This window comes from Mus pahari, chromosome 8, assembly GCF_900095145.1.
Source record: "Mus pahari chromosome 8, PAHARI_EIJ_v1.1, whole genome shotgun sequence".
Taxonomy (NCBI): domain Eukaryota; kingdom Metazoa; phylum Chordata; class Mammalia; order Rodentia; family Muridae; genus Mus; species Mus pahari.
The window spans coordinates 63,782,553-63,809,902 of NC_034597.1; the positions used below are offsets into that span (position 1 = coordinate 63,782,553).

General features: G+C 43.8%; 1 protein-coding gene across 8 annotated transcripts in view; it reads left to right on the plus strand.

Annotated features, from left to right (window-relative positions):
* Rcbtb2 (RCC1 and BTB domain containing protein 2) overlaps positions 1-23,193 on the plus strand; it is a 38,313-nt gene extending 15,120 nt beyond the window's left edge. For 7 of the 8 annotated variants that reach the window (XM_021204124.1, XM_021204119.1, XM_029541517.1 and 4 more), the window contains exons 5-15: positions 2,462-2,617; positions 2,841-2,991; positions 4,110-4,276; positions 5,903-6,061; positions 6,186-6,293; positions 7,439-7,581; positions 13,192-13,382; positions 13,866-13,992; positions 16,064-16,203; positions 17,446-17,576; positions 21,435-21,658. In XM_021204124.1, coding sequence (XP_021059783.1) covers positions 2,462-2,617; positions 2,841-2,991; positions 4,110-4,276; positions 5,903-6,061; positions 6,186-6,293; positions 7,439-7,581; positions 13,192-13,382; positions 13,866-13,992; positions 16,064-16,203; positions 17,446-17,576; positions 21,435-21,575 — 1,614 coding nt within the window. In that variant the 3' untranslated portion in view covers positions 21,576-21,658. Of the gene's footprint in view, positions 1-2,461; positions 2,618-2,840; positions 2,992-4,109; positions 4,277-5,902; positions 6,062-6,185; positions 6,294-7,438; positions 7,582-13,191; positions 13,383-13,865; positions 13,993-16,063; positions 16,204-17,445; positions 17,577-21,434 lie in introns of all 8 variants that reach the window. The other variant, XM_021204120.1, reaches the window with a different exon arrangement.
* The last annotated feature ends 4,157 nt before the right edge of the window (positions 23,194-27,350 follow it).

Genomic DNA, 27,350 nt, shown 5'->3' on the forward strand with positions numbered 1-27,350 from the left:
CCCAGGACTTCAGTGCAGTCAATTTACGTGGGCATGGGGACACTGAAGTAATGAGCTTAGTTAAAATGAGGTCATTAAGGTTGGTACTAATCCAGTCTGACTCTGGTGTTTCTCAGAAAGGGAACAGACAGACAAAGGGAAGAAAGCCCTTTGCAAGCCCAGAAGTGGAGCCTGGAGTAGATCTCTTCTGAGGGCCCTTTAGGGACAAGCTAGTTGACGCCGGATTTGCGACTTCTGAGTCTCCAAAACTGCTAGTACATGTATTACTTTTGCCCGAGGTATGGTTGCCCATGCTAATGAGCAAATAAGCTGTCTGGATGGTTCTTGATGACGGTTGCTTTGAATGTCAACTTGCCACAAAGTAGAATCACTTTTTTAGGGAGCCTTACCTGAAGAAGTGTCCCGATGATCTTGATTGGTGTAGGAAGGTCCACTTTGACTGGGTGGCACCTTCAGGTAACAGACCAGATAAGACGCTATTTCAGAGGGACGGTTACTCCCCTCGACACCCCCCCCCCTTGGCTTTCCCTCTTGACACCAACTTGTTTGCCCTGTCACTGCTGTTGATTCCTTCCCTGCTAGTAGATCCAGTGTTTCCAAGTATCTGCTGTGGACTAGGGACCACTGGTTCTCCAGGAACTTTCTGTGCTTCCCGTAGCAGATTGGGACTACTGAGCCCACACCTCGTGGGCTGAGTAACTACAGGTTGTCACCTGCCAGTGAGTGAGTGGGAAAACAGAAAGTGTGGTCCACGAGGACCGAATTGCACCATGGGAACCTAATGGGCTAGTAGAATTCTAGGGAGCGTGTGTGACCATGGACTTTAAGGATGTGGGATGGTGGTAGAAGGAACATAAAGTTGAATCAGTCTGAGTTTGTCAATGTGAGCCTAGTGAGCAGAGATTCTCGGGTTACTATTAAACCTTGCACAGTTCAGGGAAAAAGACAAAGGTACCAAGAGTTTATTTGATTGGTTAGTTGAACTATTTGGGGGGAAAAAAAAAAAGATGGCCTAATGGGATTGGGCCTGCTATTGCTTGTTTTAGTGTGGATAAAGGGATTTTGAAGGCATAGGGAAACTGGAATACTGGAGCAGATTTGTTGCTTAAAACCTAATCCACCCGAATGGGCAGGCCAAGAAGACCCACCCTTCACTAATCCTGTAAGATGCAAATGGTGAGAGGGGCGCCTGCACATTTGAAGAGCTTTGTTGTTGCCCTTGTCCTTGTGCCAGACCTTTGGGTTGGAGAAGCTGCCGCACAGTGGGATGTATTAAACTTGATGGGTTTAAGTAGGCCAGGAAGTAGCATAGAACTTCCAAAGGCAAGATGAACCTGCTTATCACCATAATGGGCAAAACAAGGCCCATAAAGGCCTGTGTCTTAGTCAGGGTTTCTATTGCTGCAACAAAACACCATGACCAAAAAGCAACTGGGGAGAAAGGGTTTATTCAGCTTACACTTCCAGATTGTAGTTCATCATTGGAGGAAGTTAGGATAGGAACTCAAGCAGGGCTGGAACCTGGAGGCAGGAACTGATGCAGAGGCCATGGAGGGGTGCCGCTTACTGGCTTGCTTCCCTTGGCTTGCTCAGCCTGCTTTCTTACAGAACCCAGGACCACCAGCCCAGGGGTGGCACCACCTACCGTGGGCTGGGCCTTCCCCCACTGATCACTAATTGAGGAAATGCCTTACAGCTGGGACTGGTGGAGACAACTTCACATGTGAGACTCTTACCATGTCTCTTGTGCTAAGGTGACACTTGAAAGCAGCCAGTACAGCCTAGCCCATAAAGGGCAGTGTAAAGCAAGTGACTTTTTAGATGACATTGACCTTTGGGACAAGCAAGTCAATAATTGTGTTTCCTAGGATGAAATAGATATGTTTCCGTTTTTGTTTAATATGTTTGTGTAGAGACAAAGGAAAGAAATGTTACATTGGGTTGCAGTCATGGGGATTCATGGCCCATCAGTCAGTTTTCAGAGCTGAGGCAGTTTACAGACCCAGAACCCCTTGAGTGAAGGGAAGACTAGGTCTCCCTGAGGGGGAAACTGTGCTAGAAGAACTAAGAGATGTGCTCTTAGCTAGAGTGCGTAAGACTTATGCTGTACAGAGATGCAGCAGCTTCTCTCCTTCTCCCAGCCTCTGCTGCTTAACTAGCCTGTTTCTGTAGCTACGTTTAAGCCATGGCCACCGTTTAATGTGCTGCTAACGCTTGGGTGAGTGGGTAGACTATGAGGATCTGATTCTGCCCAGGTCAGTGGCACCTGGTCCGGAGCAGTACAGGGAAGGCTAAAGCTCAGTTCTGCAGCTGTGAGCGACTCTCAGCCACACACAGCACCAGATGTGGGTTACTCCTATTCAGGCCAGGTTAACTCGCCTCTGGAGAAACAAGAGTGGAAGAATGTTTTTGTTTGTATGTTTAATTGGTTGTCTCAGTATGTAAGTCTGATTTGTTTCAGTCAGTACAGGCTACACTGTCATCGTTGAAGATGTTAGATGTGGGAAAGTGGCCAATTTTCTCCCTTTGTTCTGAGGAAGAGCTGCAGTTGATTCGTCAGGCTTGTGTCTTTGGCAGTGCTGGCAATGAAGTTTTATACACTACAGTCAACGATGAGGTAATTTGGAAGAAAAACTTCAACCACCCATATTTTTAGTAATGGGTTTGTAAATTGAAGACCTCCGGGGGAACTAAGAAATAAAAAACCTTTAAACAAGAATGGAAAGTCAATTTGTATTTATTCTGTGACAAGGCAGTTTGCTTTAGGAACGCTGCCTGGGGTAATTTATAGAATTTTCAGACATGTAGTTCCTTGAGCTGCCTGTTTTTTTTTCCCACAGATTTTTGTGCTTGGCACAAACTGCAGTGGCTGTCTGGGGGTAGGTGACATTCAGAGCACTATTGAGCCTCGGAGATTGGATTCTCTCACTGGCAAAAAAATAGCCAGCCTCAGCTATGGGAGTGGCCCTCATATCGTCCTTGCAACAACAGGTAATAGGAACTCAATGGACAGGTTTGAAACATTGCTTATTTGTTAAGAAATAAGACCAGGATGCCCTGAAATTGAGAGCAAACTTTCTGATTGAGCAAGAGTTCCTGGCTCTGCCCTGCGAGCTTGGCCGTGCGTTGGGCAACATGAAGCAGGACTGTGCTAGAGTAGGAGGGTAAGGTAGTGTAACACAGGGTCTAAACGGATGCAAGACCATGCACTCGGCCTTCTGCGCTCAGTGAGTGGGATTATTTCGTGACAACTCTGCTTACTTTGGAGCTTAGGAAGCCTACACTTGGAACTTAGATTCCTGGGCTGGGGACCGAGAGACCAAATGTTGATTTTTGCCATCCCGCTAAGTCTTAGCAGTGAGTGCTTCTTTCATTAAGTCGTGGCTGATAGGAGAAGTTTGCCTTAGTAGTGTAGAGAGAACGGTCTCTTGGCTACGTCACCAGAATTTAATTATGCCTTTGAGGTGCACATTCCAGGAATTCGGGAGGGGATTCCAGTATAGGCCAGATTATTCAGGCCGTTTCTTAGTTAAAAACGAACTAAAGCCTGAGGCTGGAGCGATTGCTTAGCGGTTAAGGAATGGTGAAGTCAGGTAAAACTGAATTCTTATATGCAAGGTACACATATATAGGGCTTTGGGGAAAACATGCTATGCTTTGGCCTGAGTAGTGTGTGTGTGTGTGTGTGTGTGTGTGTGTGTGTGTGTGTGTGTGTGTGTGTGTGTGATTTGTTATCCACACACTTGCACATGTTTTATGAATTTCTATAATTGTATGAGTAATAAATTTTAAAATTTGGTCATCTTATCTAAAAGAAGTGAAGATCCAGAAGGGTTAAGGAACACCTTACACTTTTATTTTAGCACTTTATTTATTCAGAAACCAACGTCTAGCTATATTTTAACTTTATGTATTTCAATTCCATCATGTTGCTTGGATGTGGAAAGCAGTTTGTATTTCCAAGTAGGTTCTCTCAGGGGGGGAATTTGGAAGGAGACTCAAGCATCTTTGCAGCTGAATGGTGGAGTCCATCGGTGGCAATCAAGGCACGGGTTGTACTGTCCTATAGAGAATCGAGGCTGTGACAGCTGCTTACCTTCTGTTTTCAGATGGAGAAGTCTTCACCTGGGGTCACAATGCTTATAGCCAGCTGGGCAATGGCACAACGAATCATGGTTTAGTGCCCTGCCATATCTCTACGAATTTGTCAAACAAACAAGTCATTGAAGTTGCCTGTGGGTCTTACCATTCTTTGGTTCTAACATCTGATGGAGAGGTGAGGATAATCAACACAAGCTCACTGATTTGGCTTCTCCTCCTTCCCTCCCTCCCTCCCTCCCTCCTCCTCCTCCTCCTTCTTCTTCTTCTCTCTCTCTCTCTCTCTCCTTTTGTCAATAGGATCTACAGATTCCTTTAACAGCCCCCAAATGTGATTAAGCAATGAAATTGAATGTTATTGTCTTAGTTTGCTTTGTACTGCTGTGATAAACACCATGACCAAAAGCAACTTGGGGAAGAAAGGTTTTATTTGGCTTTCAGGCTACAGTTCATCATCCAGAGAAGTCAGGAAAGACACTCAAGACAGGAACCTAGAAGCAAAAACTGAAGTAGAAGCCATGGAGGAACTCTACTTACTGGCCTGCTTCCCATGGCTTGCTCAGCCTACTTTCTTCACTTGATCTTAGCCAAAAGGCTGAGAAGCAATTCAGCCTACTTTCTTATCCCTCTCAGGACCACCAGCTCAGGGGGTGACACTGCTGCCAGTCATGGGCCATGCCACATCAATCATTAATCAAGATAATGCCTTACAGACTTGCCTGCCACCATCTTATGGAGTCATTTTCTCAGATATCTCTAGTGTATTAGTCTGGGTTCTCTGGAGAAACAACTTATTACATGAATCTATCTATCTATCTATCTATCTATCTATCTATCTATCTATCCATCCATCCATCAATTATCTATCCATCTATCTCTATCATTTATCTATATATCTATCATTTATCTTATCATCATACACATACACACACACACACACACACACACACAAAATGGAATGTATAGGCTATGTAGACTATAGCTAGTACAACAATGGCTGTCTACCAATAGAAGGTCCAAGAATCCAGTAGTTATTCAGTCCATGAGGGTGCATGTCTCAGCTGGTCTTCAGTATACACTGGAATCCTGAAGTAGACTCTAATGCCAGTGAAGGAATGGCCTTGGTAGTGAGGCAAGATCAAGTAGGCAAAGAAGTAAGCTTTCTTCTTCCATCTCCTTTACATCGGCTCCAGAAGAGGCTCTGGTTCAGATCAAAGGTAAATCTGCCCATCCCAAAAGATCTGGGTAAAAGGTGGGACTTTTCGCTTCAAATGATTTAATCAAGGAAGAGTCTCTCACAGGCGTGTCCAACCATTTGCTTTAGTTAATTCCAGGTTAGTCAAGTTGACAACCAAGATCCATCACACCTAGCTTTTGCCAGGATGTTAAAGGGTAACCAGTTATGCTGAGCTAAGCAGAGATATTTAATTACCCACCTCCCTCAAATTCAGCCTGATTCTTGGTAGCAATTTATTGCCATGGTGGTTTTATTATGAAGTTTCCTTGTATGAACTTCAATCACTACAAATCTTAAAAGGACCCCTCATTACTTTTATATTCCTGTAACAAACATATTACTTGCAAAATACCAAATCCGAAAATGTTGAGAAGTACGGCTGAGGTGGAGTAGGTATTTTTGTGTCATATGATAGTTTTACAAGTGTTCTAGTACGTCCTCTGCCTGTACTGGGGACGGTGAGGAAGCTCCCCGAGAGGGTGCTGAGGTGCCCTGAGCGCTGGCCAGTGTCCAGTAGAGACAGTTATGAGTCGTGTGCTTTGTTTATCAGTCTTTTCTTCCCCATAGGTATTTGCCTGGGGTTATAATAACTCGGGGCAAGTAGGATCTGGATCAACAGCTAACCAGCCCATCCCCCGGAGAGTCACGGGATGCTTGCAGAATAAAGTAGTTATGAACATAGCATGTGGGCAGATGTGTTCCATGGCAGTTGTGGACACTGGAGAGGTAGGAAAGTCGTTTCATACTTAAAAAAAAAAAGTTTTCTTTGCCTCCCTAGTGTCAATCCTCACAGCATGCTCCTCACAACAGAGCCGAGCCACCGAGTGCTGAGTTTCCTGTCTTTCTCCAGGTCTACGTCTGGGGTTACAATGGCAATGGGCAGCTGGGCCTGGGCAGCAGTGGCAACCAGCCCACGCCATGCAGAGTGGCCGCCCTGCAAGGCATCCGTGTCCAGCGGGTACGTCTCCTGGGCGGTGTGTGCAGTGCGCTAGACCCTGGTTTCCTCATGCACATGAAAGTTCAGCTGCTTTGATGTTTCTGTTGAAGTAAAGGTTAAAGCCTTTCACTGAACTGAGGTGCAGATCTTCAGGGAGATGCTGTTTCTATGGTATTTGTATGAGCTGTCCTGGAAATGGATGCTTCACACCCTTTCCTGAAGTGTCTTGGATAACGTATACACCAACAGTCGTAAAAATCTTCATGCCTTTTGGCCTGTAATTCTACTCTTAGAGAATTGTCCTAAGAAACTGAAGAGTCTCTTATAAAATTAGTTAAGTCACAATAAAATTCATTAATACATATAATTAATATGCATTAAAAGCTATAATTTTAACAAAGGAATTTTGAAGGAGAGAATAAACAAAAAATGGGTAAGATGAATGTAAGAAATAATTTACTAGTGTAAGGGCAAATGAACAATTACATAGATGATGCTGTTCGGGAGGTAGTCTCCTGTCAGCTCAGGCTATTCTTACACTTGGGCTCCAAGTGTAACTACACTCTTCTAACTACAGAGATTATAGTCTGTGTCATCACACCCAGATGACAAAGGACTTTAATAATAGGGAGGACGCAGTGTAATAAAGGTGTTAGGCTAAAAAGATACAAGGTAGCTATATATATATATATATATATATATATATATATATATATATATGCATATTTCTATATCTGAATAAGTAGGAAAAAATGATGTTGAGCCCTGATCATGCTGAGCCCTGATCTTGAAAGATTTTCATGTTTACACATTTCTCCATTTTCCACATTAAACATGTTTTCCTTCAATAATTAGAAGAAAGGATTAATGTGTCTGTCTTATGATAGGCTCATTGCCGTTGGTTTTTGCAACAGTAATGAATGCTGTTGGAGAGCTGGGTACAGTGGGTGAGCCAGCTAGAGAACTGGGGTTGATATCTGCAGTGCTGGCCACTCAGCTGGGCCTTGCTGGTTTGGAGTACTTGTTAATGTACTGTTGGCCTTTTGGGGCAGACTGCCTGCCCTTGGTTTTCAGTTCAGTTCTTAACCTAGCAGTGATGAAACATTTCCTGTTACTTGTAGACCTGACATTTGGTTTTATTTATTTACTTATTTTTGTCCTTTCAGGTTGCCTGTGGCTACGCACACACATTAGTATTAACAGATGAAGGTCAAATATATGCTTGGGGTGCAAATTCTTATGGCCAGTTGGGCACTGGCAATAAAAGTAACCAGTCCTATCCTACCCCTGTTGTTGTGGAAAAAGACAGGTAATGTGTACATTTCCAAATCAGTGGTCTCTAGTAATTAAACAGCTCTTAGAATTCATAGTATAGAATTGTGGAAAAGTACTCTTATCGTTAGACTTGTCTTTAACCAGATTGTTCATTCCTTTTTAAAAGTTGTCTGTTGCCCGGCAGTGGTTCACGCCTTTAATGCTAGTACCTGGGATGCAGAGGTGGGTGGACCTCTGGGTTTGAGACCAGCCTGGTCTACAGAGTGAGTTTCGGGACAGCCAGGGCTCCACAGACCCTCCTGCTGTCAGCTCCCCGTACCCCAGTGCTGCCCTGTGCAAACTACAGTGACTGAACTGTCACTTGAAGTTTTTTGTGTGGCTTGTCTTCTAAGATCCTTCTCCCCTTGTTTTGTTTTTTTTAATTTTCATAATTTCTTTTTTTAAAAAAATATTTATTTATTTATTTATTATATGTAAGTACACTGTAGCTGTCAGAAGAGGGGGTCAGATTTCTTTACGGATGGTTGTGAGCCACCATGTGGTTGCTGGGATTTGAACTCAGGACCTTTGGAAGAGCAGTCGGAGCTCTTAACCGCTGAGCCATCTCACCAGCCCTTTTTTTTTTTTAATCTTAAAGGAGAAGCTGGTAGTGTTTGATATCTGCCTTCTATAGCTTGGGAAAATGATGGTACTTTGTGGGGAACTAATCTCCCAGCTACTTATAAAAGTGGCCAGTTGGAAGGCAGGGTGATTTTGTTGTTTGAACTTCCAAACTATTGCCACACAGAGTAGAGAAGTGTTAGAAAATGAGGATTCAGTTTCATGCACTGATGTTATTTCCAAACGATCCTAATGCTTTTGAAAGCTTCTGGTTTCTTAGGGCAGTCACGTAACTGTCTTTTCTATCATCTGACTCAGTGATATGACACATAAACATTACACTACTTCCCCTTTAATCCAGTGATGCTGTCACTCTAGAAATTAATGTGCTCTTCCTATTTTTATCCCACATGGTATTTTTTTTTATTTTTGATTAAAGTGACTATAAGGATAAAATAGAGTGCTGGCACTTAGGCACTTCTTTCACCTTTTTTCCATTGGAATTCTTAATAATTGTCATTTTATGTACATGCTCTAAACATAGTCAATCTTCTTTTATTTTTGAGATGTACATTTTATTTTTTTAAAGTTTAATTTTATTTGTAATTCATTTTTTACACTCCATATTCCATTCCCCACCCCTCCCCATCCACCCTCTGACTGTTCCACATCCCACACCTCCTCCTCACCCCACCCCGTCTGCACATGGATGCCCCAACCTCCTACCCAACCTGACCTCTAAACTCCCTGGGGCCTCCAGTCTCTTGAGGGTTAGGTGCATCATCTCTGAATGAACATAGACCTGGAAGTCCTCTACTGTATGTGTGTTGGGGGCCTCCTATCAGCTGGTGTATGCTGTCTGTTTGGTGGTCCAGTGTTTGAAAGATCTCTGGGGTCCAGACTGAGGCTGCTGGTCCTCCTACAGAATCGCCCTTCTCCTCAGCTTCTTCCAGCTTTTCCCTAATTCAACCACAGGGGTCAGCTGCTTCTGTCCATTGGTTGGGTGCAAATATCTGCATCTGACCTTTTCAGCTGCTTGTTGGGTCTTTCGGAGGGCCGTCATAATAGATCCCTTTTTGTGAGCACTCCATAGCCTCAGTAATAGTGTCAGGCCTTGGGACCTCCCCTTGAGCTAGATCGCACTTTGGGACTGTCGCTGGTCCTTCTTTTCCTCAGGCTCCTCTCCATTTCCATCCCTGTAATTCTTTCAGACAGAAACAATTATGGGTCAGAGGTGAGATGGCAACCCCATCCCTCACTTGATGTCCTGTCTTCCTGCTGGAGGTGGACTCTGTAAGTCCCCTCTCCCTACTGTCAGGCATTTCATCTAAGGTCCCTCCCTGTGAGTCCTGGGAGTAACACGGTCAATCTTATATAAGCTATATAGATCTTTAAAAAGAAACTTTTTAAGCTAAGAGTTTGAAAATAGGACCTTTGACTCCTTAAGTGGGGAACAGGAGAGATAGTGGAGGCTGAAGCTGCTACTTAAATGTCTGTAGCTCCATCAATGCTGAACTGGTGTAGTTTCCAAAGAGATCAATGAGAACAGAAGGGATGGCTTAAGACTGTAACTTTAATAATGCCTTAGACCACCAGCCAGCCAGTAGACACTTAGTACCCAGCCTGAACAGTGGTGCTAAAGGTCACACGGAGGCAGCAAGGACAGGAAGGTGACTCACCAGCCCTTCCCCGGGGTGCTTCTGCACCCACCTTAGCATCTCCAAATAGACTGGCTTGGACTGCCCTGCTTTCTCTGATGAAGAAGGAGACCACATCTTCCCACTGGCTCACTCTGGAGCAGACTGTGGGCCACTAAAGTGGAGGAGAGAACAGGAAGCAGAGAAGCAATGAAGGGGAGCGATGGGGTACCCGTGGCTTCGGGGCTCCAAGCGTCCTGCCCAGCGCCCTTGACTGAAACCCTGGGGTTTCTCCTGTGCACTTGTGCACTTGCTGGTGTCCACACAAGTGTGCTTGGTGAAGCAGGATGGATATTCTGAAAGGACCATCCTGCTCTCCGGAGTTTCCCAGTGCTGTCCTTCCGAGCTTGTACAGTGTCAGGCAGGCCTCAGTCGCAGGCATGTGGCAAGAAAGAAATGTGTAATCTGCTAGGACTTGTCCCATACCTCCCTGCCCTTCCCAGTGGCTAAGGCTCATTCATGTGTCATGACTTTCTTCTTACTCTTCTGGGGCTCCTTCCAGCGAAGCCTAATTAGGAAGGGATTGTATGGGTGGGGCAGGGGAGTGAGTCTACAGTTGTTAGTGCCTGTTCATAGAGAAAGAAAAATAAAACCTATGTACACTGGATTCTCTGCTCAACCAAAGGAAACACTTTTAAAAGGCTTGGCACGTGTGTTCTTTAAGTTTATCCCATAGAGGCATATTATAATTAATTATAATGTAAAATTAGCCAAGCCTTGAATTTTTGATAATTCTGTGACCTCTTGAGGTCTTTAGTGGTCCACTGGGTGGTTACAGAACCATGACTGGGAATTAGATTCTTAGTCTTTCTGTCTCATAGAATGCTGGTGAGAGTTGAGATGTCTGAGTGCTTACCAAAACAAAGCAGCAGCAACAACCCCCCTTTTATTAGCTGCTTAGCTCTCTGTATGTGGGGCTCACTGCAGTGCGGCTTCAGCCATGCAGGGCCGCGGGGCTCTCATTGCAGGGCCATGTCTGGCTCCTCCTTGGCTGTTCATCCAGGTTACCCTGAAGATGGGGCTTGGTTGTAGCAGTACCCTTCCCTGGGTCCTCCCAGCTAGCTCCCAGCTGTCTGTCATGCACATTGTCCTTAGAACACTGTCTCCTGACCTCACCTCCTTGTCCAGAGCTCTCTCCCACTTACCTGTCACATTAGCTCAAGGCTGAGCTCATGGGCCTCTGTTGGAAGAGACAGCATGACTCCTAGCAAACCCCATGGCTTACTTGCCCTACGCCGAGTTGTCTGTTCCAGGTAGAAGCCCCTATCAGGGCCCTTTCCCTGTCTTACTGTGCCTCTCTCTGCCTGTACCTTGGTATAGGGTTTTCTCTGCCTCACAGGCTCTGTGCTCCTCTGACAAGTCCAAAGTCTGCCAGGCCCAGTAGCTCCCAGGTCTGCTGTCTTACCCAGCAGAGCTGGTAGACTGCTATACTCTCATTTGCTGCTTCTCTCCAGGTGGAAGCCGAGCTCCCAGTCTGCCCCTGCAGCACCTGTTTGAATGATGTTAGTCATGGAAGAAGCTGGCCTTGATGCCCCAGTCTTTGGGATGACCTCATTTCATTGCCTCTGGGACAATGGCTGCTTGGTAGCCTGTACCCTGTCTATAAGTTGTGCAGTTTGCTCTCTCTACCTTGAGTTTTTTTCCCTTAAAAATACAGTAAAGCTGGGCAGTGGTAGCACACACCTTTAATCCCAGCACTTGGGAGGCAGAGGCAGGCAGATTTCTGAGTTCAAGGCCAGCCTGGTCTACAGAGTAAATTCCAGGACAGCCAGGGCTACACAGAGAAACCCTGTCTCAAAAAAACCAAAACAAACCAAAATAAACAATAAAACTGATAAGACTACAAACTACTTCTGCCTCAGCACTAATGCTGCACCCAAACCAGGATGCTCTGATGACTGCCACTGAGGCCCTTATGTCTTCTGTGAGGTGGGAGCAGTGGTGCATTTTCCTTCTAGTAGATGGATTTCATTGGCTGACTCCTCCTGTTTCCGTATCTGCTGAAAAGCATATACTTGGTAGAAAGCCAGATTGTTTGGACCATCTTCCCACTGTGCAGGGCCATTCTGCAGAGCACCAGATGTGGGAGTCAGCGCCTTGATCCAACCACGCAAATGTTAGAAGAGATTAGACAAGGTCTGCCAACCCAAGTTCGTGACTCAAATACAATCTCTGTGTAAGAGGCATTTCACTAAAAGCTGTGCAGTGATGAGTTACCAAACTGCCGGAAGTCCTAGCTTTGCTCTGACCTGTGAGACTAAGAGTCAAAGTGGAATCTTTTATGCTAAATTTCCTGTCATGGATCTGAAAACAAGTTATTTATCCAACCTAAGGGATCGGGATTAGTACAATAGCCACACTTCCCAGACAGTCCTATTGAAATCGCGTGACACCGGAGTTCCCTGTTTTAATTCTTACACAGAGAGGGTCACTCAGCCGGTCACTCATTTCCCTGTGGTTTTATTGAACCGACTGACTGTCTCTGTTTCTGCTTATTTCTTTCATTCCTTCTGTTTACACCCTCCTTTGGCTTAACCCGCTTTATCTTGTGGAGTGAGATTGCCCAATTATAGACATGAAGAGAGAGGGAAGGAAGTTCTGATTTGCGGAAGGGAGCCGTATAGAGGCCCTGCTGTGCGGATTGCTGTACCAGACACTGTGCCCAGCGCATAGGGGGTCCACTCAGTATATCCCTTCCTTTTAGTGTGCAGAAGGCCCAGGAGCCATCAGTGTAAGCCATCCTCTTGGCATGCAGAAGGCCCGGAATCCATTCAGTATATCGCATTCTCTCAGCGTGCAGAAGTCCCAGGGTTGATCTCTGGCATTAAAACAACAAACTATTGAGTTCATTGTAGAGCAGAAGCCAGGGTGACTTTTCAGCCCTCTCCTTTTAAAGTACCTGGTGGTTTGGTTTTGGTGACAGGGACAAGCCCAGGGCAGCTTTCCTCCTGAGCTAGTTTATGTGTAGAACCCCATCCTACCTTGAGATTTTATGCATTGACCCAGGTAAGATGATCCATGTCTTTATTATCTAGTTAGTAATGCTTTTTAAGGATTAAACATTGCATTTTTAACTCAAAATTAGGTGGCGTATATTTTTAAGGCCTATTGGTAATCAGTAGATCCTCATGTTATAAATGCCACTAAAGTATGGCTTCTGCATTTGGTGGCTGAAAGTTTAGGGAGTTGTCCAAGTCTTGCTTTATTCTTTCTGTTCCTTGGGCCCATCCACTTCTGTCAGCTCGTGAGTCGGCAGTGACAGTCTGAATCAAGTGCACCCAGGGAAGGAGAGGCCGGCTCTTGTCCTCCTGTTAATGTATCTCTGTGGTGTTTGCTTGTGAATTTAGAATCATAGAGATTGCAGCCTGTCACTCTACCCACACGTCTGCTGCCAAAAGCCAGGGCGGGCACGTGTATATGTGGGGCCAGTGCCGGGGCCAGTCGGTGATCCTTCCACACCTCACCCACTTCTGCTGCACTGATGACGTGTTTGCCTGCTTCGCCACCCCTGCTGTCACCTGGCGCCTTCTCTCCGTGGGTAAGCTTGTCCTTGTCCTCTTGGGACAGTTCTGAGAACGAGGAAGAGGACTGGTGTGTGACCTTTTGCTGTGTGACCTTAGGACTTTGGGTACAGGATCTAATGAACTTCTTTCTGGGGGCCCTTGGGGAGGGGAACTAAAACTACTGAGAACCAACACAATACTAACTAGAGGTAATTTGATTTGATTGCTTTCTATCTGAAAGCTGTCTTTTATTTTTTATCTAGAAACAGTCTAGACATCCAGACATCTTAAATCTGATTCAGTTAGTTAAATAGTTGGAAACATTTTTGGTTTTGGCAAGTTTACAATGAATGTTGAAAGATGTGAATCCATACCCAGAGGCAAAAGTCTTGTATAGCTGTCAGTTGTTTGGGGGGATTCAGCATTTCCCCAATGCCCAGTGAGTAGGGGCCTCCTCCTTGCCGTCATGTTCAACTGTCTGTGACTGAATCCAGAAGCACGGTGTTGCTTTTCCTTAGAACCTGACGACCACCTCACCGTGGCTGAGTCTCTGAAGAGGGAGTTTGACAACCCTGACACTGCAGACCTCAAGTTTCTGGTTGATGGAAAATACATTTATGCTCACAAAGTCCTTCTCAAAATTAGGTAAGAGTGGGCCTCTGTGGGCAACAGTGTCTAATGATCCCTGGGTCCCAGATGGTGGGTAGACAGACCGAGCTGGCTCCCATTCATGTCCTACACGCCTGCTGTTGTGGGTGTGTGTCACACTAAATAGATGTTTAAAATAATTAGTAAGAGCTGGTCTCTTGAGGAGTGAAATGAATTCATTTATCAATCACTTCAGGTATCCAAGGGAACTGTGCCAGACATGTGAGTAATTAAGAGGCAGCTCTGATGAGACTGTCTGTGCCCTTAAAGCACACAGTGTCAGTGGGGTGGGGAAATGAGACAAGATGTGGAAGGCAAGGTGGGCCACAAGTACTGGGTTTGTTCAGGGATAAGCCATGGAAGCTCTGGCTGTAGTTTGGTGCTGAGTGTGTTTTGCCCTTGGAACAGGGCCAAATACTCTGATTTACTTTGCTGCCTGGGGCCTGAATACAGCCCTGCAGACAGTCCTGAATACAGCTATATTCAGATACAGCCATGCTGGAGGAAAAAAAAGTGGTTTTTACAGACCAAGGAGACCTGGGTGTTACCAACACAAAAGTGTTTTAAATCAAACTTATTACATTTACATTTATAAATGTAAATAAATTATATTTGTTTATGTGAGCAGTGCATGATATTCACCTCACCTTTGTTCCATGTCACAGTCTGTGAAGCCACCACCCTACCTTCAGATAGAAAAATCTGTCCTTCCTCAAAGATCCCAAGTCCCATAGCCAATGCTTTTTTTTCCTGTCATACACATGAAGCATGTTCTAGAAGCTCATATGTATGAAATTATATAGCATCTCTTCTTTCCTGCCTGCCTCCTTCCTCCTAGCATGATGATCTGGGATTGTGTTGCCACTGTGTCAAAGAGACTGAAACCCTCTTTCCGTGACTCAGAAACCCACTATGGTATTTCAGTCTCAGGTTCCCATTCTGTAGGGTCACATAGTGCCACCTGGTTCCCTCTCACCACGGAGCCTATACTTTCACAAAGGAAATGGGGACTTAGTTTGCTGTGACAGAGGGAGCACTGTACATACTCAGCCTACGCCATGACAACGCGCTTTATCATATTAGCAGTATGGCGTTTTCTCTGAGGCTGGGAGAAGAACAAGGCCTACACGTGAACTTGTGGTGGTTTGTGGCAATCTTTGTCTTTCTGAGGCATGACACGTAGTGTTCTCTGAGTCTGCCAGTGTCGCAGTCTTCCCCTTTGTCTGATTGCCTTGGGGCCTACCACAGTGACTCAGCTTATGATGATTTCTGTAAAGAGCCTGTCTTCACATAAGTTCACATTGCCAGTTACAATGGTTAGATCATCACCTAGGAACTTTTAAGGACATAATTCAGACAGAATGGAGTAAAGAAACATAATTATTCAGTTATGAAAACAATGCTGATCTGTAAATGTAGTGTGAGAAGGAGGCCACAGGTGTTCCCCCCCCCCCCCCACTACCCATCTCCTTCAGTCCAGCTGTAGAGTCAGCTGCATGGGCTGCCAGCAGCAGCAGCAGCAGCAGCAGCAGCAGCAGCAGCAGGCTGCATTTGCAGTCTTGCTGATTAGGCAATTGAAAAGCAAGGAGCCAAGGCAATGACAGGGTTTTTGGCAGTGTTCTGTGCCTGTACGAAAATGCCTGAGATAAGTAACTGACATAAAGGTTATTTGCTTACTTAGTGCAGCTGGACTGTGACTCCAGCTTGAAAGCTTACCTTGGCTTGGGGTTGATATGGAGGGTTTGTTTGGGGCTTCCTGAAAGGCACCATATTTTGTTGGGAAGTGCCCACTGGAACCACCCTACTACTGTTACAAATGAGGGGTCAAAAAGGAGCTTGGTCTCCACAAGTCTCTTTCAGTGCACTGCCCCAGTGATAGACCTCACACTAAGTCCCCTTCTCTAACCCTACCTCTTAAAGGTTCTACCACCTCCTCTTATTGCTACCCTGGGGCCAAGCTTTGACAGACTAGCAAACAGGAAAGGTATACAGCTTCAAGAGAAAGCCCTCAGGTTGTCCCTTGACTCCAGTCTAGAACCTGGGCTATGATCTTCCTTTCTTCTTTCAGGTGTGAACATTTTCGTTCTTCATTAGAAGACAGTGAAGACGATATTGTAGAAATGAGCGAGTTTTCGTATCCTGTGTTCCGAGCGTTCCTGGAGTATCTATACACAGATAACATCAGTCTGTCTCCTGAGGAGGCAGTAGGTAATCATCACAGACTTTACCAAGACATTGGCAAATGGTGGGTAATTAGGAAGGTGGCTTCTTTCCAGGCCAGGAGACAGACACTGTGATACTTGCAGGAGCTCTTCCGGTGATGCTGAACCTGCGCTTTTCTCTTTTTGGTACTTGGATGCAGCAATTGCCTTTTCTCAGACTCTACCACTGAGCTACACCCTCAGGCCCAGAACACAGACTTCCCTTGTCACTGCTACATATGAAGGTTGAGTGGGTAGGTCCAGTAAGAGGCCACCCCGGAGCATCACAGGCCAGCATGGAGGGAAGGGCAGATGGTGAATCTTGTCTGTGAATGTAAAGCCCTAGAAGATCTCGTCATCATTGCTCCAGAGTACATCAAGGCCACTTCTGCTATACTTGGTTGTCAAAGTGAGCATTTTAGGTGGCTCAGTTAAACATTTCACAATCTGAAATCTATTAACTATATCTGTTTTTTTTTTTTTTTTCATTTGGAGAAATCAATAAGAATGTGAGGGTTGAAGACCAGGTCATGCACAGGGGAAACAGCCTAGCGAAGAGAACCAGAGGAGAGTCACTGATTAAAGAGAATGGAAACTTTAGCAAGTAACAGAGTGCCCGGGGTCAGAGCATGCCCCCTCAGTACACTCTGGGTGAGTGTTGAATAAGAGGAATCCAGACCAGTCTTTGAATTTGGCACCGTGAAGCCCATTTACGTGTGGGAAGACTCACCGCGGGGCAGCTTCAGACAGTGGCAAGTGAGAAAGACAGCTAAAGAGACTGCTCTCCAGGAGTGATGCTGGAGAGGAGCAGAAAGATGGGTTGGAGGACGGGAGGCAGATGTGCCCATGTGTTATTTGGTGCTGGAACTGAAGGCAGGCCTTGGGCCTGCTGAGCTTGTGCACTGTGTCACTGACCCACTCCCAGCCCAGTCTGCTTTCTTTTTAATTCTATGACGACAACATGTGTGCTGGTGGGCATGGCCTCAGAAGATTCTGCTGACTCCAGAGAGGGTAATTCAGAGAAATACAAACCTGTTTCATTTCTAGGAAAAATTATTCAAGCCATTCTGATGTTAACTCCTATCCTTTGTCAGTGTCAGCTCAGCTCAGCTATCTTCTCAGGGTGCTGTGGTGGCGGCTTTAGTGCTGCAGAGCTCATTTTGCCTGATGGAAGCCCTTCACAGCCCTTCAAGCATTCAAGGGTCAGGCGCTCAGAGCACACTCACAATAATTTTTTTATTTCCATCAGGATTGCTAGATCTGGCTACATTTTACAGTGAGACTCGGCTGAAAAAGCTCTGTCAACAAACTATCAAGCAAGGAATCTGTGAGGAGAATGCTATTGCTCTGCTCTCTGCTGCTGTCAAGTACGATGCCCAGGTAAGAAAAGCATCTTCCAGTGAGCCACTAAAAGTGACGTGTAGGTAGATGAAAATGGAACATATAGAAATAAACAAAGTCCTAGAGAAGTTATGTGACTATAATGGCATCAAACGTGTCTCAGTAACATTAGAGGAAGACACTATGAAAGGCCAGGAGACGTAATTTCCAGTGAGTAAAATCTTTCTACATCAAGCCTGAAATGACTCTCGAGTAAAGGAGCTTGCTGCATAGCCTCACAGTGTGAGTTCAGGACCCACATATGGAAGGAGAGAACTGTCTCCAAAATGTCGCCTGATCTCCATACATGTGCTATGACATGCACCATGGACAAGCACACACACATCAATAAATTCACAAGTAAATGACACATTGAGAAAATGTTTTCATAACATACAATAAAGCAAGTTCTTCATAGTAAAAAAAAAAATGAAAAGAAAATACAGGCAGTTTGAGAGAAAATGAACCAAAGAACAAATGGAAAACATAATGAATGAGAGAAGCAGGAGATAATTCTGTCCTTAAAGAGCATATACTTGGATGGGAGGTCAGGCATGGTTTCTATTTCCTTCTCCTTGCTCTCTTCCTGAACTTTCTACAGTGGCTGTGTATTGTCAAGATAAAGAAAGGAAAGAACCTTAATTTAGAGCTAAATCTGTAGGAAACAGGCCATAGCTTCTTGGAGTCAGTTTCCTCTTGGTATAAGGATATCCTCTCTCCCTGGTGACTTTTTAAAAAATAGATGAGCAAGGGAGATTGGTAAAGACGGGATGCTCTTTTCCTTTTTGGTAAACAGTAATATGCTTATGTAGGGGATTCTAAGTCTGCGGGAGGAAACGATGCAGGGAGCAGACTTTATGACTGTCCTATCCATAGGGCCTGGCTGCCCCAGCACCCCAGGGCAGAGCTCAGTCCGCCTTCCTTTACTTTCCATTAAAGACTTTGTTTTGTGGTTCTACACACTGAATTTTAGACCTTTGTACGAGCCAGGCAAGAGCTGGCCTCTGAGCTCTATCCCCAACTGCCCTCTATTTAGAGGCAGACCTCACTATTAGTCCAGGTTTGACCTTGAACACTCTGCAGCCCAGACAGGTTTCCAACTTGCCATTTTCTTGCCCTTGGGCTCCTAAATATCTTGAAAACTAGACCTGAGCCACTAGGCCTAACTTGTATCTATTTTTAAATTCTTGAAACTTGTATGTATTTTTAAATACTTGAAGTTTCATTTTTCATTCAATATTCAAACAAAAACAAAAAAAAAAAACATGCAACTGTATCCACATGGAGTAGTTGGTTGGTAGTAGGGAATGTCCAGTGAGGTCACCAGTGTCTACCAGTCAGTGGTAAGGGCAGCCTCACCCAAGTCGTTGGCTATAGGAATGTTGAAAAGTGCTTGGATTGTAACTATACTTGATGTCTTACATGTGGGATGGGGATGGGGAAAGACAGATTAAGGTTCATGTCAAGAATTTTGGACTGAGTAACTGAAAAGATGAAGTCTTACTGTGTGATGGAGCGTGGCGAGGAGCACCAAGTCATTTGGCTAGGGCAACTAAGAGCAGCGTTTTAGGAGACACACTAGGAATCTGGTCTCAAGGGTCTGTGAAGCATGCAGAAAAGACATCAGTGAGCCACTCTGCAGTGCAGAGAGACATGTCCTGAGAGCTATACTAGGAAAGAACTCTATGGAAGTACCACGGGAAAGCCATTTTTAATGTTGAGTGAAAAGTGAAATTTCAAATATTTGGAAATACACAATTCAGGACAGGTGTTTCAGGAGGTGATAAAAATCCTTAAATATGCTGAAGCTCTAGTGAGTCACGTTGGGTGCTCTGATCCAGTGCGAAAGCTACATTGTTGCAGTAGAGCCCTGTGGGAAGGCCTGAGAGAATGGAAGCGAAGAACTGGCAATCGGGGAAGCCAGAAGCAGCTTTTCTTGGTAATTTTACTTACAGATTTAACGGGAAACAGATTGAAGGGCCGGCTGAGATAAATCAATGCATGTTTGTGTAAAAAAAAAACAAAAAAAACAAAAAAAAAAAAACATGAAAAACAAGCTGATAGGGACACTTGCTAGAGCAAGTCCTCAAATAGGTGGGGCAGTGTGACCTAATTAGAGCAAGGAGGTAGGCCTTATATTAATCACGGACCATTCACTATGATACGCAAAGAGGAATGTCCACAGGTTTCTAGCAAGAGGCAGAAGTGAGGGGAAGGGCTTTACGGAGCCTTTTCTGAGTAAAGCAGGAGGCCCCATTTGCCCGCGTAGTCGAGTAAGAGGAAGTACTGGATGAAGTGTGAGTCATGTTCCAGAAGGATGGACAGGCAACAGAACTAAGAGCTCTTATTAAAAGGTGACTGTGTAAAACAAAACCATTTAAGTAGAGAAAGTGTTGGAAAAATAATAAAGAGCTTGTCTTATACAGACAGAATTCTCTGGGAGGTCAGTTCTACTCTATCAATTTATTTAATCCCACGAACTCTTTCTGAATTCCATTTTTAGAATAATTATGGGAGATTCCCAGTCCAAAACCCAAAGGAAGATAGACCTAAGTGGTAGTTTCTTAGGGACATTTTGGTTTCCCAGTCATTATCAACTCTCCTGACTCTGGATCTCTAAGACACCGAAGCGCTCATCTCCCTACCTCCATATAGCATCAGTACTGGTGTGGGTGAGCATCCCTCCATCATTCTGTAGAACTCAACCTAAGAGGTGCCACTCTGTCATGTATACTTTCCTATGCTGTCTGCTACTGAGTGGCTCAAAGGGTATTTGGCATTTATCCAGACAGCACATTTTTGTTGTCATGCAGGGACACGACTATTCCATTTTGTCTTAAAGAGCTCATGTGAGGCAGAAATGTCCCTCTGCCACTGAGACTCCAGCAGCCTGCCAGTCTGTTATAGGATGGCATGATTACATTTTCCTCATGTAGCTGGTTCTTTCTCACAAGGGAAATGTCCTATGGGTTTATGTGCATGTTGGCATGGCTGTTTATTTTTCTACATTCATCTTCAGCATTTGCTAGAGTTTACATGTATTTAGAGGAAAGACTATAACAAGCAACGGACATATATAATTTCTTTGGAACTGTTGGGAGCTTTATATTTTATAAAATAGCTTCAACAACAGAGACAGAACTTTAAACTTTGAATATGAACAGGTGGTACCTTTGTGCTGAGTCAGATCATACCTGGGTGTAAACACTTCCTTAGAAAGCCTACTCTGCCCGAGGATTTAAGCTCATTCCTCAGCACTGATTTTATATAAACACATGTATTTGTATTGATACATATGTAATTCTGTAAAAAATTACTTTGGCTCTGGAGACTGAACCCAGAGCTTCACCTGTGCTAAGCACACAGTCTACTGCTTAGTTACTCCTAGTTAAGATTACCAAAGGTGAATGTGATGAAGTCCACCCATCCCACCCATTGTCCTTCAGAGAAAAATAAGGATGTTAATGTCCCAGGCTTGCTGGCACTAGCATTGTCTCGTTGTCCTTTTGTCTACAAACTCTTCACAGGCAGAGTCATTTAAAACAGGGGAGGGCAGTGCTGTGACCAAGCATTGAAAGGGAAGGAGGGAAGGAAAGACTGGAAAAGGTACTGAAGGATGCCTAGCTTAGACTCCTCTTTTGGAGGAAAAGGCTAGGCGTTTGGCCTGGCTGCATTGGACTCTAATGTTATTTACACTTTGAGAAACATGGACTAATTGTAGTTAATAATTGCTGTAGCCTTACCGCTGCTAATATTCCCTCCTACTACTCATCTGATCCTTCTTCTGAGGGAGGTTCTCTTGCCTTGTTGGGCTGCACTGGGAATACAAACTCATCAAGCTGCTGTTGTTGTTCCTAGGACTTAGAAGAGTTCTGCTTCAGGTTCTGCATCAACCATCTGACTGTAGTAACACAAACGTCAGGCTTTGCAGAAATGGACCATGATCTTCTAAAGAACTTCATCAGCAAAGCCAGCAGAGTTGGAGCCTTTAAGAACTGATCCTGAATGTGGAAAAGAGTGCTTAAGCCTTCCCATTTCACCCCAGCAAAGATAAATAAACAAGTGAATAAATAATAGTTACCCCAAAAAAGCCATTGATGAACAACTTCTCTGTAATTAACAGTGTTGATGAGAACTATGTCTGGCCAGATTCTTGTGTTCTGTCAAAAGGCTGCAGTCAGTTCTCTTAATCTGCCTACCCTGAGGTTTACAGTAGCAGGCGCTGAGTGCTCCAACTGGGTATGATACACCACATAGAAGCTGAAAGTGTACCAGTGGCACTGCACTGAGGACTCTCCCTCTCCCAGCACACGTCAACTGTAAATGGCTTGGTGGGTAGGTGGGTGGGTGGGTGGGTGTGTTTGCCTCCTTTCTCTGACTAGGGATCTGTCTGGCATGAGCTTGTACAAGTCTCTTACGCGCTGTCAGTCTCTGATTTCATACCTGCGTGTCCTGTTCTTTCAGGGTAGGCCCCATGCTTAGGAGTAACTTGCTAACAGATTTCATGGCTCTGTTTTGTGTGTGCGTGCTTTTTTGTTTTGTTTTGTTGTCACTTTTGTTGGCTAGTTGTCTTTTTTGGAAAGTTGGGAAGTTCTGGAAGAGGTTGAAGTAGAGAAAGAATAAGGTATCATCTAAAAAAAAACATTATAGTTACCATTTCTTCCTCTGAGTCACCTATGGTAGATACCTTTGGGGCATTGATAGTTTGCTAATCTAGAGAAATGGTTCAGTATCAACTGGCTGATACATAGTTATACAAGGAGTGCTGTCATGCCCACATTTTTAGCCTCTAACACAGTGCCTTATATATAAAAGGCACTCAATTAATTCACTGTCCATCATAAGGGTGCACCGAGAACAGCTAGAAGGTTGGAAAAGGAATAAACAAAATTAGAAGTCTGTAATTACTGATATTCATATTCTTTTAGTTTGTAATTCTAAGAAACAGTAGCTAATTTAGAGCATTATTAGCATTCATAAAATGCCTTAGCAACTAAGTTGTCAAAGGCCCAAGGGCTACTTTTGATTTTCTACTTTCTGCATTAACTTCTCATAATGGCATTGTTGAAAATAAAACATTAACTTTGAATGTTACTTCTGGAATCCTATGCCTTATGTAATTGCATAAAGCCCTTTGCTTTTCTTTATATTGAGGGTCTCTCTCTATAAGACTGATTGTAGGTTTTTCTTGTAGCTAGATTTTATGTCACTATAAAATAGGTTTCTTAACCAGGCACTAGTAAATACTAGATAGAAAGGAACTAACACATTTCATGGGTTGCATTGTGATGGAGAAAGTCTGAGTTTCTAGACCAAAACAAGCCATTGTGTAGCAAAAGAGAAACTGAATAAAATGTAGCACTGGATTCCTCTAAGTGTCTCACAATATGATACTATGTAAAGGAAATCTTTTTGGAAATAGAAATCTTACTCTCATGTATAATTATTTGATAATAAAGAACAAACTGCCTTCTTAAATTGTTGAAAAATATCAAACTTTTGTCTTATAGGTGGATAAAATACCCTTTTATGATCTGTACTTATTAAAAGCAGATATTCAGATGTTCTATAGCAAAGTTGACCCTAAGATATAAATGGTTCCTATTTTTTTAATGCCAGTTATTAATTTTATTGCCTTGGTGTTTATTGGTAAAATCACAGAATTTAGGAATGAATCAATCTCTCCCTCCATCCCCTCTCTCCATAGATATGGATGGATGGATGGATGGATTGAAGTAGAAACTTACGGGTTCTTTGGAAAGTCAGTTGGATGGTGTTCTGCTGGGGCAAACACATAAAGGCACATTTAGCTGAAATGGATACAAGTGAAAGGCTAAGGCAGACGCCTGAAGGAATGTTTAGCTGAAGCAAACACAGGAGAAAGGATGTTCTGGTAAAGCAAACATGAAAGGACACATGAAGGATTCTTCACTAACAAGCATGTATTGATCCTCCTTATATTTCATAGTTGAGCTCCATAGAGAGATGTGCACACACACACACACACACAAAAAAAAAAAAAAAAAAAAAAAAAAAAAAACCCCCCCCAAAAAAAAAAAAAAAAAAAAAAAAAAAAAAAAAAAAAAAAAAAAAAACCAACCCCCCCAAAACCAAAAACTAAAACAAACAAACAACAACAACAAAAAAAAACAAAAACAAAGAAAACCCATCAGGTGGTGTGCTGCTGCTTTTCTTCTTCTTTTTTTTTTTTTTTTTGCCACTTCCTCAGACTTGGGCTGATTAACAGAGTGATAGCAGCTGAGACAGATGCATGTGCTGAGGCAAGACATATGCTGAGGCAAGACATGTAGAAGACATGTGATGTTTGGAGGGAGTATAAAAAGGACTTTACAGTGGAGGAAGCTGAGCTTGGCTTGCTTATAGAGAGCTAGCTGTGCAATGCTTGTTAGTCTCCAGTCTTCGCTGATCTTTGATTCCCTGAGAGAGGCATAACCAAGAACAACAACTGGCATTCCTGCTGGTCCCTCCTGCTGCTGACTCATGCCAAGACTGAGCCCTGGCTGTCTCTGCTAGGTAGTACCACAGCTACTGAATCTTCTTTGCTATCCTGACTCTATCGAACTGGACTGCTGGTGTATCCATGAAGTGTCTGGGAATGGATCGAGCTGCCGCTACTAACCTGTGAACTAAAGTGCTGATTTCCTGACAAAACAAATGGGAGTTGCTCCAAAGAACCAATTCTAAACAGGTCCACTTGCCAAGAACCAATTCTAAACAGGTCTACTTCCCCTGTATCCTTTCTTTTCCACTACCTCTGGTGAGTGGTGGGCTACAAGAGAGGTTAAGGTGTTTAAGAACCTTCATTAGAAATAGGTTTTGAAAAAAATTATAGATAGATAGATACACAGGGGATTTTACTGAAATAGCTTACAGGCTGCAGTCTAGCCAATCCAACAATGGCTATCTGTAAAAGTCTGAGAATCTAGTAGTTGCTCAGTCACACAAGACTGGATGTCTTAGCTGGTCTTCTGTATATACTGGAATTCCAAAGAGGTAGGCTCCAATGCCAGTGAAAGGATGGATGTCCTAGCAAGACAAGGGCAAGCAGGCAAAGAGCAACAGCTTCCTTCTGCTAAGTCATTTTATAGACTTCCAGCAGAAGGCAGGGCCCATATTTAAGGGTATGTCTTCCCAAATCAAGATTTGGATTAAAGGCATGTATTATGTATTTCCATCTTAAGATTCAAATTAAAGGTCTACGTCCTTCAGTTTTTTTTTTTTGGTTTTGTTTTGTTTTTTGTTTTTTTTTTTTTTTGGTTTTTTGAGACAGGGTTTCTCTGTGTGGCCTTGGCTGTCCTGGAACTCACTTTGTAGACCAGGCTGGCCTATAAGGCCTATAACTCAGAAATCCGCCTGCCTCTGCCTCCCGAGCGCTGGGATTAAAGGTGTGCGCCATCACAACGGGCTACCTTCAGTCTTAAGATTCAGGTCCTCATATCTTAAAGGTCTGGACTAGAAGTGTATCCACCTACTTCAAACCCCAAAAAATTTTGCCCTCCATTTCTGGATTGTAGTTCACTCCAGATGTAGTCAAACTGACTAAATATAGTCATTACAGTTACTATTGCTGTAACTGTATTGACTAAAGGAAAGGTTTTTTTCAGCTTAACTCTCAGGGCTGGATCTGAAGGAGAGGCCATGGAGGAGTGCTGCTTGCTGTCTTTCTCTCCGTGGCTTGCAGAGCCTGATTTCTTATACAAGCCAACACTACCCGCCCACAGGCGGTGCCACACACACTGGTCTGGGCCCTCCCACACCACTGATTAAGAAAACTTCTGACAGACTAACCTATAGGCCAATCTTAGGTATTTCCTCAGTTTCAAGTCCCTCTTCTGAAGTAACTCAAACTTGTGTCAGGTTGATATAAAACCAGGATAGTTGTTTTAAAGCTATAAAATTTTTGCAGAGTTTTATAATTTTGCATAAAAACTGAGATGGTATAGATATGTTCCTCTGTCTGCTACTTAACCAACATGTGTTACCCTGACCCATTCAAAATCTCCCGAGTGGTACACTTGTTCCAGTTGATGAAAACCTTCACCCAACCTTATCCCATGAGGGTTAGTTTATAAGTTTCCCTCTTGGTACTGTACCTTCTGTGGGTTTAGACAAATAAATACACTGGCTCATCTCCATTGTTACAATAACACATGGAATAGCTGTGGTCTACCTATCCATTCTCCTCCCTCCTCAACCCTTGGCAACCACTGGTCTTTTTAAAACTTATGTGTAGAAATATTTTTCCTGCATAACTGTAAGTGCAACACATATGTGCCTATTACCTGCAGAGGGAAGAAGATAGGGCTGGAGTCCCTGGAATTAGAGTTCTGGATGGTTGTGAACCACATGGGTGCAGGGAATTGAACCGAGGTTCCCCCCGAGAGCAACACGTTCTCTTGACTGCTGAGCCCTCTCCATCCCCTCGCAGTTCTTCTGTCTTCAGTTTTACATTTTCCAAAACACCACTGAAATTTTGGCATGCAGATTCTTCATACTACCTTCTTTTATGTAGTGATAGATGCTAAAGATTGCTCCATTCTCTTTCCATAGCTTAATAGCTTTTTTTTAGTGCTGAATAACAGTTCTACTCTCTGGACTTACAAGTTTATCCATTCACCTATTTAGAGGTATCTTGGTTGCTTCCAGGGTTTGGCAATTGTGAGGAAGTGGTCAAAGAACTGTACAGGTTTTATGTAGACATATTCTCAGTTCCTTTTAGTAAATCACAAGGCGGCACATGACTGTGATCTTAGGGTAAGGTTGTGTTTAGTTTCATAAGTCACTGCTGAGAAGTCTTCCCACTAGCAATGGAGGCAAGTTCTGTCGTCACAGCCTTTGGTAATATTGGCAGTCCAAATTCTGACCATTCTAGCTGGTGTGTAGCGCTGCCGTTGACTTGCTGTGCATCCCCTGGATAATGTATGACAGCACTGTCATTGCATGCACTTATTTGACATCTGCTTTTTCTTTGGTGATCTATCTGGACAAGTCTTTGGTCATTTTTATATGAACTTGTCATTCTGTTGAACTTTAAGAGTTCTTTGTATATGTTAGGTAACAGTCCTTTCTCAGATGTATCTTTTGTAAACATTCCCCCCTGTCTGCAACTCTATCTCCTCTCCACCTCTTTTTGACATCTTCTGTGTAACCCAAGCTGGCTTCCCACATTTACCCTCCTGACTCAGATGCTGAGAACTTCGATTACAAGCATTTGTACCACAGTCAGTCTTGTGTGGTCCTGTATGATCTTCTGTTTTTGTATCCCTGTCTGGCAGAGGTCCCACAGACATCATTTGTTCTGAGCTCAGCCCATGTCTGCAGCCAGCAAGTCGTCACTAAACTCACTACTGCACATGAGCCTCCTCTCATTTATTTTCATGTTTGGTTAGATTTGCTGTTTATCAACAAAGTAATCTTCAAATGTGGGAAGGCCCTGCAGCCGGCAGCTAAACAGCCACTACTGTCTCATCCCAGTCTTTCTGAGCCCTGCTGTATACGTTGCTTTCAAGTTTTCAGTGTATCTTTTTACTGTTTCTGGCAGGGTCTCACAAAGCATACAGCTTTTTAAACAAATTCATTTCATAAAAAAGAAGGCACAAGAGAACAGAACTAATATATATTGATATATAACACATACCATATGTATGCATAAAAAGTATATTTCTGTAAACCTGAGGGTCATCAGAATGGAAAAGATGTGAGGAGAAAGCTCAGACGCAGAAAACACTTAACTCAGAGACGGTATCACACCAG